This window comes from Oryctolagus cuniculus, chromosome 12 (genome assembly GCF_051225735.1).
Source record: "Oryctolagus cuniculus isolate XC-2025 breed Fujian yellow rabbit chromosome 12, ASM5122573v1, whole genome shotgun sequence".
Lineage (NCBI taxonomy): Eukaryota > Metazoa > Chordata > Mammalia > Lagomorpha > Leporidae > Oryctolagus > Oryctolagus cuniculus.
The window spans coordinates 63,873,106-63,889,938 of record NC_142878.1 but is presented as its reverse complement, the minus strand read 5'-3'; the positions used below and the strand labels follow the sequence as shown (position 1 = coordinate 63,889,938).

General features: G+C 48.2%; 1 protein-coding gene across 3 annotated transcripts; it reads left to right on the top strand.

The window, feature by feature from the left end:
* The first annotated feature begins 2,929 nt into the window (after nucleotides 1-2,929).
* CCDC32 (coiled-coil domain containing 32) lies at nucleotides 2,930-15,294 on the top strand. Of its 3 annotated transcripts, XM_051822505.3 has the most exons (5): nucleotides 2,937-3,059; nucleotides 5,169-5,267; nucleotides 5,844-6,099; nucleotides 8,920-9,076; nucleotides 14,613-15,294. In XM_051822505.3, exons 3-5 carry the CDS (start codon nucleotides 5,856-5,858, stop codon nucleotides 14,767-14,769), a joined length of 558 nt encoding a protein of 185 aa, XP_051678465.1. In that variant the 5' UTR covers nucleotides 2,937-3,059; nucleotides 5,169-5,267; nucleotides 5,844-5,855; the 3' UTR covers nucleotides 14,770-15,294. The 3 variants fall into 3 exon arrangements, with proteins under 3 accessions (XP_008267412.1, XP_051678465.1, XP_008267413.1); XM_008269190.5 differs by lacking the exon at nucleotides 5,169-5,267 and having other exon boundaries at nucleotides 2,930-3,059; XM_008269191.4 differs by lacking the exon at nucleotides 5,169-5,267 and having other exon boundaries at nucleotides 2,987-3,059; nucleotides 5,849-6,099.
* Nucleotides 15,295-16,833: the final 1,539 nt, after the last annotated feature.

Below are 16,833 nucleotides of genomic sequence, written 5' to 3'. Positions count from 1 at the left end.
AAAAATTTTTATTTATTTATTTATTTGAAAGTCAGAGTTACACAGAGAGAGGAGAGGCAGAGAGAAAGAGGTCTTCCATCTGATGGTTCACTCCCCAATTGTCAGCAATGGCTGGAGCTGCGCGGATCCGAAGCCAGGAGCCAGGAGATTCTTCTGGGTCTCCCACACAGAGGCAGGGGCCCAAGGACTTGGGTCATCTTCCACTGCTTCCCCAGGCCATAGCAGAGAGCTGGATGGGAAGTGGAGCAGCCAGGTCTCAAACCAGCACCCGTATGGGATGCCAGCACTGCAGGCAGTGGCACTGGCCCCAGAAGATGTCCTTTCTAAGGTTTTTAAATGCAAAATAATGAATCCAATTCTAATTAACTTCATCAGAGGAATTGAAAGGATTTTGGTGCCTCATAAAATTCACAAGAGAGCTGGAAAACAGGCCAGAGAGAGAGAGTCCAGTCAAGAGAAGCCAAAGTCTCTGAGACCAAAGAAACCCAATGCCGAAGTACTCCGTCCTGAAGCCCTTGGCCCCTGGGGTACACCTAAACCTCTCTGCATCTCTGTGTCCTTCTCTCAAGGTTCAGAGTTCTGCCAAGGAGCCTTCCATCACCTAAGCCTGGGTCACAGGTCTGAGCCCTCACTTCCAAGGTGCCTGCAGATAGAAGAATTTGCCTCTCTTTAGTTTCCAGAGTGGAATTCCTCCAAATGAGCAGGCAGTTGGATGCTAGGGTGCCAAAAAATGGAAAAATGTCCAGTCTAACTCAGGAGACAGACCATTCTCCTTACTGGTTTTTTATGATATAAAATGCTAGAGTTGACTTAGGGCATTTTTATCATATGTGTTAGCACCCTGGAGAGGAGAAAGGGAAGTCTGTCTTTTAGCTGAATTCCTTCTACAAGTCATCAGTCTCACCAGTCTAACCAAGGGATTGCAGATGATATCCCTTGCAGCCTGTGGTACCCAAAGCCACAAAACTCTATGTGCTGAATAGCCTGATTCCCAACTCACTCCTTAAGAGGTCACATTTTCCATTGGTTGTAGAACATTAGAAACAAACTGCTTCAAATGGGCACCAACTCTGAAGTGAGTCACCATTACAAGAGATAGCACCTTATTTAAAAGAACAGTTCTTTCTCTCTCTAAAAAAGTATTTATTTGCTTGAAAGGCAATGAGAGAGAGAGAGAGAGAGAGAGAGATTATCCATTTGCTGGTTTACTTCGGAAATGGCCACAACAGTCAGTGTGGGGCCAGGCTGAAGCCAGGAACCAGGAGCTCCATACAGATTTCCAAGGCGGTGGAAAGGACCCAAATACTTGGGTCATTTTCTGTTGCTTTTCCCAGGCACATTAGCAGGGAACTGGGTTGGAAGCAGAGTAGCTAAGACTCTAACCACTATTCCCATATGAGTTACCAGTGTCATAGGAAGCAGCCCAACTCACTCTGCCACATGCTGCCCCCCAAATAATTTCTGAACATGTCTAGACTTAGATCTGGAGATATCAAAGTCAGAAATACTGGGTTCCTGATCTCAATAAAAGCATAGGCCAGTTGAGGAGACATTAAAAAACACATTGGCATTAATTACACTGCAGTAAAGCAGTGAGTCTGAGTTAGAGGGCTGCCGACTGGTTTCTCATGGCTTCCCGGTGTCAGCAGTCTTTGGGAAGGGGGACATTGATGGATCTGGTTTGAATTTGTTCAGTGTACCATTAATCAGACTCAGAGAAATGGATAAAACACCAATTTTTAAATTTAGGCTAATGTAAGTTTAAATTATAAAATGTAATCTTCCCGAATCTGGGCTATTTGTGTCCACTGTCAATGGCACCCTCATCCAAGTATCATGATACCTATGAAGCCAAATTTGAAATCTAGGCAGATAAAAGAGTTTAAGTCGTGAGGCCATGGAGTGGCTTGATGAAGCACTGATAAACCTATGACAGTGCCTGTTTCTGTGAATAAGATACTGTGATTTTCATGCCTCTCTATAAAGAAACACTGACAAACCTTGTCTCCTGCTCGCTCCTTTTCTAGTCTCCTCGCTTTCCACTTCGTTCTGTTTTCATAGTCTAAGAATGGTTATAAACGGGAGTGACAGGGTAAATACCTCATGGTGGTACTTTCGTGTGGTGGTAGTTATTACTACCATAGCCACAGGGGTGGGATTTGGAAACATCTGGAGACTATATCCTCAACCAAGTTCCTGACGCTGATTGCTGATGCCTTTTCTCACATGTTTCTTTGGGAGAGAATAATGGGCCCTGGAAATTGAACACAGGGAGTTGTCCTTCAAGGAAAATGCTGGTAGTTGGTGAGGGGTATCAAAAGTCATCTCCTAGACTAAAGCATTTCTGACACACACACTCTCTCCTTTATGGGCTCCAGCCACACCCTCGTCATTAAGCTTTGCTGTTATCTGTAGACTCTGCCTGTATCGCACAATCCCCATAGGCTAAGCTGCAAGGGTCTCTGGGACCCACTCCAATCTTGAATGAACGCTTAGAACAAGGCAAGAGCTGGGAATCTAATGACCGAATGAGAGGGAAAGCTTTGTAACTCGGTGAATGGGACCCGGTCTCCGGTGAGGCGAAGCAAAAAAGCTACCAAAGTGTTCTACTTGCATAGCAACGGGGCGAAATTTTCCGAGACAAATACTTGCCCAGAGAATTGCCAGGGAGGTGAACTTCCTTTTGGGGGACAAAGAAAAGTCAAAGGTTTTTTAAGCCATGCTTGCCTATCAGCAGGAAATGAATGGATTCAGGGCTGGAACCCACAGATCTACCAGCAGTCAATCCATCCCCGCCGGGAGTAGGAGAGAGGCAGGGTCCTGGGCGAGAGGCTCCACCGTTTCCCGGCAACCGCAGCCCCACCCACCGCTCTCTGCTTTTCACTTTCTCCCGACCTCCATTTGACCAATCCACTTACACAACATGGCCGGGGAGGACGGTAATTGGAGGACTCCTAGGCTCCGTCACTCAAAGACTCCGCCCCCCCGTGTTTCTTCCTGGCTGCCAGCTACAGAGCCGACGAGTCCAGCTTCTGCGGGCTGCTGGGCAGGCGTTTGCGGTAGGTTTGGAGGGGCCAGGATGCCCTGCCTTTTGTATCCTCCCCGTGGCTTGACCCTGGGATAGCATAGAGGGTGTCAGGGACCTGATTCATCGCGCCCAGCCGGTCCTTGAGGCCGGAGCGACTAAGGCCTGCCTGCCTGGGGTCTGGACGCAGGGTTCGCTGCGCGGTTCTAGACGCCCGAAGGGCAGGGGGCCGTGGGTCTCCGGTGCGAGCAAAATTTCGGTTTGGCTTAGATGCCGACGACTTCGGGCGACGGTGCCCCTGGCATCAGTTCACCCAGGGCCCCCCTGACGTGTGTCCCTTTTACCTCGGGCCTGTGCGCTGCCTGGGCTCTGACCTTGTCTCGTGTAGCCTTCCTAATCTCTAAGGCCCCTCTTGGAAGAAAGTGTGTACCTAACCTAAAAGCCTGGAGAGTTAGAAAGGCCCCAGGCCCTGTGCTTGTCCTTGCCGCCCACCCCTGCTGGGGCTGCTGTCACTCTGCTTCCCGGAGCGTTGGGATGGGGTAAAAATAGGGATTTGGGAGCGCACAGGTCTGGATTCCAGTTAAGGAGTCACCATTTATCAGTACTGTGCCCGAGCTTTCATCTGGAAACAGACGAAAATGCCGTTCAGTTTTTCTGGCCGTTCAAAGCATGAGCCATAAACCCAGCTTCTACTTGCGGTTCAGTACGCGGCCCTTGCTTTGACAGACACCTCGCCAAGCGGCGCTTACTTTCTTCATATACACAGACCCAGCTGTGCAGGAGCTTTCGTGTCCAATTGAAGATAGCATTTAACTAGCTGAGAAAGGAGTGATTTTAGTTTAGGGAAGTACAGGTTCACTGTCCACACTAGAACCTTCTGGGAAATTCTTCTGTGCTTGTGTGGTAAAATATAGTGCAAGATGTATCATTGTAACTGTGTTCGTGTGTACAACTTCCTGGTATTTACATGGTCATGCAGCCAAAATCGCCTTCCATCTCTATCTTCTTCATTTGTCCAAATAGAATCTCTGTACCCATTAAACAACTCCTGGTTCATCCCTCCTCCCGCCCCCAGTGTCCACCATTCTATTTTCCTTTAAAAAAAGTATTTAAAAGAATATTTATTTGAAAGGCAGAGGCTGGCGCCGTGGCTCACTAGGCTAATCCTCTGCCTGCGGCACCAGCACCCCAGGTTCTAGTCCTGGTTGGGACACCAGTTCTGTCCCGGTTGCTCCTCTTCCAATCCAGCTCTTGCTGTGGCCTGGGAAGGCAGTGGAGGATGGCCCAAGTGCTTAGGCCCTGCACCTGCATGGGAGACCAGGAGAAGCACCTGGCTCCTGGCTTCGGATTGGCGCAGTGCACTGGCCGTAGTGGCCATTTGTGGGGTGAACCAACGGAAGGAAGACCTTTCTCTCTGTCTCTCTCTCTCACTGTCTGTTAAAAAAAAAGAAGGAAGGAAGGAAGGGAGGGAGGGAGGGAAGGGAAGGATGGGAAGGAAGGAAGGGAAGGAAGGAAGGAAGGAAGGCAGGCAGGCAGGCAGAAAGAGAGAAAGAGAGTGATCTTCCACTTACTGGTTCACTCCCCAAATGCCCAAATGCCCATAGTGATCAGGGCTGGGCCAGGTTGAAGCCAGGAGCCAGGAACTCCATCCAGGTCTCTTATGTGGTGCAGGGACTCCAAGCACTTGAACCATCATCCCCTTCTTCCCAGGTGCATTAGCAGGGAGCTGGATCAGAAGTGGAGTATCCAGGTCTAGAACCCGTGGCACCACAGCTCATGCCCCACAATTCTGTTTTCTAACTCTATGAGTTTGACTACTCTAGGTACCTAAGTGGACTCATATAATATTTTCCCTTTGTGTCTGCTTGTAGAAATTCCATTTGTAAAGACTAATTTCATTATGAAAACAACTTGAATGCAGATCTATGAGTTGTCTCATTGTCATCTGTAACATATGAATCTACTAGAAGACATGTTTTGTTAAACTTTTTTTTCCTACATTTTATTTATTTGAAAGGCAGAGTTAGAGAGAGACAGAAAGAGAGATCTACCATTCATTGGTGCATTTGCTAAATGGCTGCAGCCGCTGAGGCTGGGCCAGGCTGAAACCAGGAGCCAGGATCCTCATCTGGGTCTCCCACAGGGTCCTGGGATCCAAGCACTTGGGCCATCTTCTGCTGCTTTCCCAGGCACATTAGCAGGGAGCTGGATCGGAATTGGACTAACTCCACCTCTCAAATAAGTAAGTCTTAAAAAAAAAAAAAAAAGGGCCGGCGCCGTGGCTCAATAGGCTAATCCTCCACCTTGCGGCGCCGGCACACCGGGTTCTAGTCCCGGTCGGGGCGCCGGATTCTGTCCCGGTTGCCCCTCTTCCAGGCCAGCTCTCTGCTATGGCCAGGGAGTGCAGTGGAGGATGGCCCAGGTGCTTGGGCCCTGCACCCCATGGGAGACCAGGAAAAGCACCTGGATCCTGGCTCCTGCCATCGGATCAGCGCGGTGCGCCGGCTGCAGCGGCGGCCATTGGAGGGTGAACCAACGGCAAAAGGAAGACCTTTCTCTCTCTGTCTCTCTCTCTCACTGTCCACTCTGCCTGTCAAAAAAAAAAAAAAAAAAAAAGGAGGAGCCAGGACTTGAACCGGTGTCTGCATAGGAGGCTGGCACTGCAGGCAGCAGCTTAACTCACTACACTACAACACCAGTCCCAGCTAAATTTCTTAAGAGCCTGTTATCTTTAACGAATAAATAAATGCCAGAGTATTGCCTACTTATATCGTATGCTTAAACTCAGTCCTTACTCACTTGAGCTTCTGTTGTGTAGCTCAGACTCCAGATGAAAATGTTTGAGAGTGTTGACACTGCAGCCACAAGATCCGGCAGGGATCTCTGGGCTGAAATCTGCCCCTGTCTGCCAAATCCTGACCAAGAAGATGCTGCCAACAACGCCTTCTCGGACTCCTTTGTGGATTCTCACCGGGCAGGTGAAGGCCAAAGGGAGGCAGCCAGCTTCCCCGTGCAGCCAGCTGTGAAGCCCTGGGCGCCTTTGCAGGATTCGGAAGTGTATTTAGCATCCCTAGGTAAGTTACATCTTGCTGACTTGTCTCTCTCAATCAGAAGCTGGTGGTTTGGGGAAGCATGCTGAAGTTCCTTTATATCAAACCTGATGTCTTTTTTGTCCTCACCACATGTATCTGTGAGATGTAATTCAGGGGGTGATGTAGGTTGGTGGTCATACACTCCCTTTCCTTACACAGTTTTTGTAAGTCCTGCCTCTGATCATTTCATCTAAGTTCTGTTTTATTTCCGGGCATTCTATAGAACTGTCTTGCCTTCTATCGGTGGCCTATATGAGTATATTCAGATAACCCAGAAGTGTTTAACTTGATGCCATCCTGAAAGTAAAGGTCAGAGTCCCAGAGCTATCTGTGGATTTTTGATGCTGGAGTTTGAAACACTGTTCTATTTGATTGATTATTGGGAATGAGAGTGTCATAACATTCTACCTCTTGTTAGCCATTTTATTTTAAAAATATTTTCTGAACATACTTACCACATGCTCTCCTGTGGCCATAGTGTGAGTCAATCTCTAGAAAAACTCCCAGACACTGGAAAGAGGCTCAGATGATCCCATTCTGGGAGAAAAAGACGTATCAGTCTAGGACCATGATGGCCACTCTTGGGAATCATTGTATTCTTAGTAAATATCCATGAGACCATGCATGTGCTACAAAACCAAGACTGGGGGGCTAGTGTTGTGGTGCTGCTGGTTAAGCCACAGCCTTTGATGCCAGCATCCCATAAGGGCATCATTTTGAGTCTCAGTTGCTCCGCTATCAATCCAGTTCTCTGCTAATGTGCCTGGGAAAGCAGCAGAAGATGGCTCAAGTGTTTGGACTCCTGCCACCCATGTGAGAGACCTAGATGGAGTTCTAGGTTCCTGGCTTCCCAGGCCTGGCTGTTGTGGCCATCTGGGGAGTGAACCTATGGATAGAAGTTTCTCTCTCTCTCTCTCTCTCTCTCTCTCTCTCTCTCCCTCCCTTCCTCCCTCTAGACAGAGATAGAGAGGGGGGGAGAGAGAGAGAGAGAGAGAGAGTCAGAGCCAGAGATAGAGACACAGAGAGAGAGGTCTCGTATCTGCTGGTTCACTCCCCAACTGGCCGCGATAGCCAGGCCTGGGCCAGGCCAAAGCCAGGAGCCAGGAGCTTCTTCTGGTTCTCTCACATGGGTGCAGGAGCCCAAGGACATGGATCATCTTCCACTGCTTTCCCAGGCACATTAGCAGGGAGCAGGATTGGAAGTGGAGTTACTGGATCTCGAACCAGCGCCCATATGGGATGCCAGCATCGCAGGTAGCAGCTTAACCTGTTACACCACAACACCAGCCCCGAGAGCATCTACTGTTAAGGTCAACAATTAAAAACTTAGTCAGGGGCCTGTGCTGTGGCGCAGCAGGTTAACGCCTTGGCCTGAAGTGCTGACATCCCATATGGGCGCCAGTTCTAGTCCCGGCTGCTCCACTTCCCATCCAGCTCTCTGCTATGGCCTGGGAAAGCAGTGCAAGATGGCTCACGTCCTTGGGCCCCTGCACCCACATGGGAGACCTGGAGGAGACTCCTGGCTCCTGGCTTCGGATCAGCTCAGCTCTGGTTGTTGTGGCCATCTCGGGGAGTGAACCAACGGATGGAAGACCTCTCTCTCTCTCTCTCTCTCTCTCTCTGCCTATCCTCTCTCTGTGTAACTCTTTCAAATAAATAAATAAATCTTTAAAAAAAAACTTAGCCAGTTAAACATGAAATATGAATAATCTTTTTTCCATCCTCAAAGAGAAAACCAAACCCTTAAAATATTCTAACATTTATCAACTGTAAGGTGTTTTTTCCGCATGGGTGAGCTCTTGGTGGTAACTTACAGGGAGAAAAAGTGTATTGTTCTGATCAGTGACTGTTAGCTGGTGTGACTTGTTTAGAAGTGAAAGGAGCATTGCAAATCATACAATTTCTATTGTTCTGGGCTTGATGTTCATCTTCCCTCCTCTAAAAACAAAAACAAAAACCAAACACGGCCATCATTTACCCATGTTTTGTAGTTGAAGGCAAGACTAAATTATGACAGAAGGTAAATGGCAATGTCTTCTCTTGTATCACAAAAAAGGAAATCTGTCCAACAATTACTCTTAAAGTGCAGAGAGGAGCAGCTCTCGTCAGGAAGCCATGGGCACCCTCTCCAGGGAGTCACAGGAGGTCTGTTTTTATTAGGCTCTAATATCCAGGCCACAAGTTGAACAACTTTTAAAAACATCTTGGGAGACTCTCTTTCTTTAATCAAGAATTTAATCCCACATAAAGAACTTAAAGGTCTCTTATTATTGAATTCTCATCGAGTTAATGAACCAGTGTCTAACGAACCATTGGATTTCTCATCACTTTCTCTAATTCTTTCTCAGGAGATTTGGAAACCACTTCATGTTGCTGCAACAAAAAGAAAAACCATTTACTCCTCAGAGAGATTATTTTATTTTCAAGGAGTCAAAATAGACGATAGTATACACATGTCAGACAGGGAGAACAGGGATTCCATAGAGAGGTACCTGCTGGGCCTCTGTGATTTCAAAGAAAACATGCCATTCATTTATTTATGAGAACCTATGGCTTTTTCCTTTTCTGCGGTTGAAGATTTATTTGCTACAATGCAGGGTGAGGGCATTGTGAAGGAAAAAGAAGAATTTCCACTCCCCTTTCTTCCGTGCTTTGACAGTGAGCTCTCTTTTGCAGGGAGTATGGAGTATAGGAGAACTCATCAGCAAGAGAATTTTAACCTGGCATTTTGCCCTTTAGATTTAGCTAAAATGTCATTTCATACTCACTTTCCTTGTTAAGCTGCACTTCCTCTCTCTTTAGAGAAGAAACTGAGAAGAATCAAAGGTTTAGATCAGGAAGTGACTTCGAAGGACATGCTTCGAACCCTGGCCCAAGCCAAGAAGGAGTGTTGGGATCGCTTCCTCCAGGAGAAGCTAGCGTCCGAGTTCTTTGTGGATGGATTGGATTCTGATGAGAGGTAATTTATTCCCAGCCCCGATGCAGGTGCCAGTCTATTCACTGAGGACATTTCTCTTTCCCTAAGGAATTCAGGGATAGTGGCATCTTAGTCCCCAGATTAAACACCAACGTCAGCTCTCCTGAGCTGAAATTGTCTTTTGTAAAGTTGCTCTATTTGCTCTTAGCCCAGCACATTTCTGAGAATGAGTATTTTTGCCAAAAAGCAAACACCCCAGCTACATCTTGGTCACAGATTGAATAGAACTGAAGACAAACCATTGTCTTCACTTAAAAAAATATTATTTATTTGTTGGAGACAGACAGTGAAAGAACCCCATCTGGTTCACTCCCCAGATGCCCACAACAGTGCCGACCCCAGGACACAGTCATAACTGCTAGGCTAAACACCTGCCCCTGTCTTTTTAAGACTTGAGAAAGTAGTAATCAACCAACAGCCGGACCTGTGTCTTCTCCTGAACCTCCACGGCCTTACAGAGTTTCTATCATATTACACTCACTCAATAAATGTGTTTAGACTACATGAATGAATTTATTAGCACCTAAAGTGTGATGGCACTGTACTTGGTCTCATGGGGGCGGAGTGTAAGGATGTTTTATATTCATTTTGATGTTGTTGTTCCTTAGAACTAGTTGGGGGAAAGATGACATATACAATAGTACTTCAGAAAGGTCATGGAAAAATGTAATTAAAAGATCGTTTCATGGGCCGGTGCTGTGGCACACCAGGTAGAGTTGCCGCCTGTGGCGCCAGCATCCCATCTGGGTGCAGGTTCAATTCCCAGCTGTTCCTCTTCTGATCCAGCTCTCTGCTAATGTGCCCAGGAAGACAGTGGAAGTGCTTGGGCCCCTGCATCTACATGGGAGACCACGAAGAATTCTGGCTCCTAGCTTCATCTTGGCACAGCCCCAGCCATTGTGGCCATTTGGGGAGTGAACTAGCAGACAGAAGATCTCTCTGTCTCTCCCTCTCTCTCTGTAACTCACCTTTCAAATACATAAATAAATCTTAAAAAAGAAAAAGATAATTTGAGGTGGGCATTTAGCCTGGCTGTTAAGGTGCCAGTTCACACACTCGGATCACATATCAGAGTGCCTAAATTCAATACTTAGCTCTGGCTCCTGACTCCAGCTTCCTGCTAATGCAGCCCCTGGGAGGCAGTGGTGATGGCTCAGTAGTTAAATCCCTGTCATCCATGTGGGAGACCTGAACCGGGCTCCCAACTCCTGGCTTCAGTCCTGGTCAGGGGCTGTGGAAGTTATTTGGGGAGTGAACCAGTAGATGGGAGTTCTCTCTCTTTCTCTCTGTGTGTCAGATAAATACATTTTTTTAAAAGGTAAGTTTACTTTGGTATAAAATATTTTTTAAATCCATTTTTAATATACATTTCCCATGAACTTTTTTTTTAAAGATTATTTATTTGAAAATCAGAATTACAGAGGAAGAAGGAGAGACAGAGAGAGAGAGAAGATTTCCACCCTCTGGTTCACTCCCCAATTGGCCGCAACGGCCAGAGCTGTGCTGATCTGAAGCCAGGAGCCAGGAGCCTCCTCCAGGACTCCCACGTGGGTGCAGGGGCCCAAGGACTTGGGCTGTCTAATACTGCTTTCCCAGGCCATAGCAGAGAGCTGGATTGGAAGAGGAGCAACTGGGACTCGAACCGACACCCATATGGGATGCTGGCACTGCAGGCGGCAGCTTTACCTGCTACACCACAGCGCCAGCCCCTCCTATAAACTTTTTGAAGACCCCTTGAATATAAACATACTGCACGATGCAAGGCAGCATGGGAGAAGAGCCAGATGAGTGAGAGTGACAGAACACCCTTTGAGAGGTGAGGGCTCGTGTTCAGCCAGGGAAGGGGGCAGGACATGAACAGAACCTGCGGGTGGTCTGGTGGCAGAAGGGTGGGAGAGGGCATTCTGCCGCCATGAGGAGCATGGTGCCTGACACCCAAGAAGGCGGCTCTGCCACTTACTGGTTTATGTTCTTAGGAAAGTAACATGTATGTGCCTCAGTGTGCTGATCTGTGAAGTGGAGTGATAGCTCTTACCTCATAAGGTTATTATGAGGGCTAAATGGGGACTAGCGTTGTGGCATAGTAGAGGAAGCCGCTGCCTGCAATGCCGGCATCCCATATGGGCGCCAGGTCATATCCACATTGCTCCACTTCCCATCCAGCTCCCTACTAATGGCCTGGGGAAAAGCAGTGGAGGATGGCTGAAGTGTTAGGGTTCCTGTTACCCAGGTAACAGGAAGTATTTGGGTACCTGTTACCATAGGAGACCTGGAAGAAGCTCCTGCCTCCTGGCTTCAGCCTGGTCCAGCCCAGGCTGTTGGGGCCATCTGGGGAGTGAACCAGTGAGTGGAAGATCCTCTCTGTCTTCCCTCTCTCTCTGTAACTCTGACTTTTGAATGAATAAATAAATCTTTAAAAAAAATACCAAAACATAGGTTGCAGGGCAGGCATTTAGCCTAATGGTTGAGCCACTCCCAATCCTATATTGGAATAGCTGGGTTTGGTACCTGCATCTGGCTTCTGACCCCGGCTTCCTGCAAATGCACACTCTAAGAGGGAGTGAGTGATGATTCAACGAACTGGGTTCCTGTCACCCACATGGGAGACATGGATTAATTTCACAGTTCCCAGTTCCCAGCTCTCAGCTCTGGCCTCTATGCATCTGGGGAGTGAAGCAACAGGTGGGAGCTCCCCCCACCCCATATCCTAAATAAAAAGATAAAAAGAATTGCTAAGTAAAGGGTTTAGATAGTGCTTGGCATATGGTAAGCATAATATTAGGGCTAGCTATTATTTATATCATTCTTCTTAATTATAAAGTTTGGTAAGAAGTTATTGAGGGGGCCTGCACTGTGGTATAGTGGGTAAAGCCACTGCTTACAATGCTGACATCCCATGCAGGCACCCGTTTGAGTCCTGGCTGCTTCACTTCCAATCTACCTCCCTGCTAATGTGCCTGGGAAAGCAGCAGAAGATGGCCCAAGTGCTTGGGCCTCTGCTCCCACGTGGGAGACCCAAATGGAATTCCTGGCTCTTGGCTTTGAATCGGCCCAACTCCAGCTGTTGAGGCCATTTGGAGAGCGAGCCAGCAGATGAAAGATCTCTCTCTTTCTGTAACTCTGCCTTTCAAATAAAGAGGCAAATCTTAAAAAAAAAAATAAGTAATTGAAAATAGAAATTAGGTAGCAGAACAAAACCTGAATTTTAATAAATGCTCTTAGGAGACACTAAGACAACCTAAATTTGCAACACATCATTAACATTGTTTTTAAAAATATTTATTTATTTTTACAGATTTATTTTATGTATTTGAAAGGCAGAGTTACAGAGTCAGAGACAGAGATCTTCTATCTGCTGGTTCATTCCCCAAATGGTCACAATGGCTAGGGCTGGGCCAAGCCAAAGCCAAGAGTCAGGAACTTCTTCCTGGTTTTCATGTGGTTGCAGCGGCCCAAGCACTTGAGTCATCTTCTGCTGCTTTCCCAGGCCATTAGCAGGGAGCTGGAGAGGAAGTGGAGCAATCAGGACTCGAACCGGTGCCCGTATGGGATGCCAGCATCACAGGTGGTGCCAGCCCCTAACATGGGTTTTGGGAGTCCCACTGTGTCGATGAAGATACCGCTGCTGAAACCACAGATAGCATATGACTAGAACTTCATAGTCAACGTTTTCCATTTTAATTTGCAAAGTGCTTTCACTTACGTCATCGCCAATCCTGAATCAGCACGCCCCAGAACCTAGAGAAGTCAGTGTGGCGGCTGAGGTCAGGCCAGCTGCCCTCTGTAGGCTCAGAAAATGATAAAAACTGTGCTCTTCTCTGTCTCTTCAAGGCTCAACCTCACTGAGCCCTAAACTGCTCAAACACAGAAGACTTGGAGATGCACAGATTCCTGGCCCACCACAGCTTTGGTTTTGACTTCAGTTCTGTCTCCCCTTGAATATTTGCCTCCTCTACAGTTCTGAGAAGAAAAGACACAGCTTTCTCCTGCAGGATTCACAAGCAGGAATTCTCTTGCTGTGAAATCACATAGCACGTTTCTGGGTCTTCATCCCTACCTAAGATGATGAGATTTCCCCTTCTGTACAGAAATGATTTGAAAATTCTCTGGCCAGCACCGCGGCTCAATAGGCTAATCCTCTGCCTTGCGGCGCCGGCACACTGGGTTCTAGTCCGGGTCGGGGCGCCAGATTCTGTCCCGGTTGCCCCTCTTCCAGGCCAGCTCTCTGCTGTGGCCCGGGAGTGCAGTGGAGGATGGCCCAAGTGCTTGGGCCCTGCACCCCATGGGAGACCAGGAGAAGCACCTGGCTCCTGCCTTCGGATCAGTGTGTTGCGCCGGCTGCGGCGGCCATTGGAAGGTGAACCAACGGCAAAGGAAGACCTTTCTCTCACTGTCCACTCTGCCTGTCAAAAAACAAACAAACAAACAAACAAACAAACAAAAAAAAAAACAAAAAAAAGAAAATTCTGTGGGAAACAGGGGGGGTGAAGATGACATGTCCACGTCATGTCACATGGCCACCAGTCAGTCACTGCCTCACTGCCCTCTGTGGTCTGGGCAGGTTCCCTGGATGTTAGGATGAGCATCAGGAAACAGTCCGGGCATTTGTCTTCAATGTCTGTGTTTGAGGCCGTGGTCTTGTGTGGGTCTTCACGCTTGTGAGGGCCAGCTTGGGACATTCCTCCTGGTGTGCTTTTGGCCTGGGAGTAACGGGCTGAGAAATCCTACTGACCTAAACAGAGTTCTCCTTATCCTGGCCGATGACTGGAACCTGCTCTTCTGGCTGATTTTCTTGGGTAAAGACTGCTGTTGAAGAGCTCGGAACGAATTTCACATCTATTTCTGGCCAATTGTATTTTATGGTGAATGTCTAATAGCTTTAGGGGGCAGGATCCTGGGTACTTAGGGAAGGGGACCATGAGCCTGGCAATTACACAGACAGCAAGACAGCCTCCTGGCAGAGTGGCCATTCCTTTACGGAGGGCCTTTGCCGCTCAGATGTTTCTGTCGTGGGGACTTGCTGTAGGATGAGCCAAGTAAACAAGCCCTACAAGCAAACCAAAACAAACAGCACACTGAGAGCGGAGAAGTGCTGTGAGTATAACAGAGCTTCTGCCTCAGGTCGAAGAGATTGAAAATGCTCAGGTTTCTGCCTAATAACTTGGAATTTGAGTATTTCTTCCTTTTGGCCACTTCTCTCCAATTTTAAGAGAAAAAAGATAGGACGGAGGCCTCAGCTCTTCAGCTGTTCTCATCTGGCCGTCGGAGGCTCTGCCTTCCAAGGGGGCCTGGCGCTGCTTTTTGCCAAAGTGCCCACTAGGGGGTAAATTATGCTGTGGAGCTGCCAGGACGCACAGCTGTCAGAGGAGCACGCTCGTCTCCCCATGTCAGCAGTGAACACAATTGTAGGAAGAAATTGGTGGTGGGCGGGTACGCAGGGTTTGAGTAACTGAGATCATCATTAAGTAATTAACAAGCAAGGTCTGATACAGCCACCCTTTCTCCTGCTCTTTTGTAGCACCTTGGAACATTTCAAGAGGTGGCTCCAGCCAGATAAAGTCGCCATCAGCACAGAGGAGGTCCAGTGTCTGATTCCTCCGGAATCACAGGCTGAGAAGCCAGCAGCCGAGGATGAGCCAGAAGCCGGAAACAAGCCAGTGGCAGCAGAACAATAAATCACACACGAACACACACACGCACACGCACACACACACGCACACTCGCGGCCGCCTGCCGAGCAGCTGTCTCAGGCCCAGAGGGAACAGTGGAGCTCAGAAGCAGCAGCAAAGAGAAATCCAGGGAGAGAAAAGGCCCAGGCTCCCGCTCCGTACAGCAAACAGCTGCAAGCCCCCGAGGACTTGCTTGGGGCTGGCCTGTGTGACTGTCTTGGATGAACTGACTGACTCAGAGTGTCCTGGATCAAAATGCTGCCTCCCTCTGTGCCCAGCTTGCCTGAGCTCCGTTGCTGCAGGTTAGCGCTCTGGGAAGGCTCCAGGGAGGGACTGGGAGAAACAGGCTCCCTTGTGTAGAACGTGTAGTGAGCCACGTTTCCATGTTTTCTCTTGCCTGTTCTGGGTATGCACACCTGCGCCCCAGGCATTCCCTTGTAAATTGTCAGGGGTGAGTGGGGCAAAGGCAGTGATCTGAGCCCTACATGTGGCTTCTTTAACAAATCTGTAATAAATGCCAGGACCCTAGAGGAAGAGGCTGGTCTGATTCATTCCTTCTGGAGGACATGGGTGAAAATGTGGGCACTTACGTGTGTGTGTGTACATTGTTTATTTTATGCATGGCTTCTCCCCAAGCTTCTTCCTGTACCAGGTTCCATATTAGACTTGTAAATATGGTTTCGTGTTTGCCACTCCTGAGTAGTCCACACTCATTCCCTGTGGCGGCTTTCCTGGCTGAGCTTGAGCCTCCCTCCTAGTTCCCATGTTTTTATGCAGTGTGTGCTGTCCATACGAACCTGTTCTCATCAGAAGAGCTTGTGTGTACTTCTGTGGACCCAGTTCCTCCCAGAGGGATGCTCCCACACAGCGGGGAGGTAAAGACAAATGCGTACCCACAGAGAGGAGCTGGAAACCTTTGCCAACCTCCTGTTTTTGTTTTTTAAATATTTAATTGAAAGGCAGAGAGAGAGAAAATCTCCCATCTGCGTGTTCACTTCCCACATGCCTGCAACAGCCAGGGCTGAATCTGGGAGCCAGGAACTCAATCCAGGTCTCCCAGGTGGGAAACCAATGGCTTAAGCCATTGACTGCTGCCTTCCAGGGTCTGTGTTAGTTGAGTAGAGTTGGGTATCACATCCAGGCACTCTGATATGGGACACAAGTCTCTGAACTATTGGGCCATAACCCTGCTCCCAGCCTCCTGGTTTTAACATGTGCCTCTGACAGTCCAAAGCTTGGGGTCTGAGGGTAGAATTCTGAGGCCATGGCTCAGGTCATGGAGCTTCATCCTGGGTAGTAATTACCAAATCCCTAATGATGAGTAAAGTGGCTATACAAATCTTCAGAGAGGAACAGGGGTTTGGCCTGGCGTAAGGGGCTGGCATTGTGGCGCAGCAAGTTAAGCTATTGCTTGTAGCGACATCCCATAGAAGCACAAGTTCAAGTCCTGGCTGCTCCACTTCTGATCCAGCTCCCTGCAGTTGTAGCCATCTAGAGAGTGAACCAGCAGATGGAAGATTGCTCTCTCTCTCTCTCTTTGTTTTTCAAATAAATAATTTTTTAAAATATTTATTTATTTATTTGAAAGGCAGAATTACAGAAAGGCAGAGGCAGAGAGAGCTAGAGAGGTCTTGCATCCACTGTTCACTCCCCAAATGACCATAACAGCCAGAGCTGAGCTGATCTGAAGCCAGGAGCCAGGAGTTTCTTCCAGGTCTCCCAAGCTGGTGCAGAGGCCCAAGGATTTGGGCCATCTTCTACTGCTTTCCCAGGCCACAGCAGAGAACTAGATCAGAAGTGGAGCAGCCAGGACTCGAACCAACACCCATATGGGATGCCAGCACTGCAGGCAGTGGCTTTACCCACTACACCACAGCACTGGCCCCTCAAATAAATAAATCTTAAAAAGTAAAAAGGCTAATTAAGACTCCCATGTCTCAGGGCCCGTGCTGTGGCACAGCAGGTAAGGCTATCACCTGCAGTGCTGGCACCCCCATATGGGTGTAGGTTCTAGTCCTGGCTGCTCCACTTCTGATCTAGTTCTCTTTCTGGCCTGGGAAAGCAGCAGAA

What these genes read in the sequence shown, in the direction of transcription:
- CCDC32 (XM_008269190.5), top strand. Translation starts at nt 5,856, where the DNA reads ATGAAAATGTTTGAGAGTGTTGACACTGCAGCCACAAGATCCGGCAGG. An exon ending in AGTGTATTTAGCATCCCTAG is followed by an intron (nt 6,100 to 8,919) that starts GTAAGTTACATC and finishes CTCTCTCTTTAG; the next exon opens with AGAAGAAACTGAGAAGAATC. An exon ending in GGATTGGATTCTGATGAGAG is followed by an intron (nt 9,077 to 14,612) that starts GTAATTTATTCC and finishes GCTCTTTTGTAG; the next exon opens with CACCTTGGAACATTTCAAGA.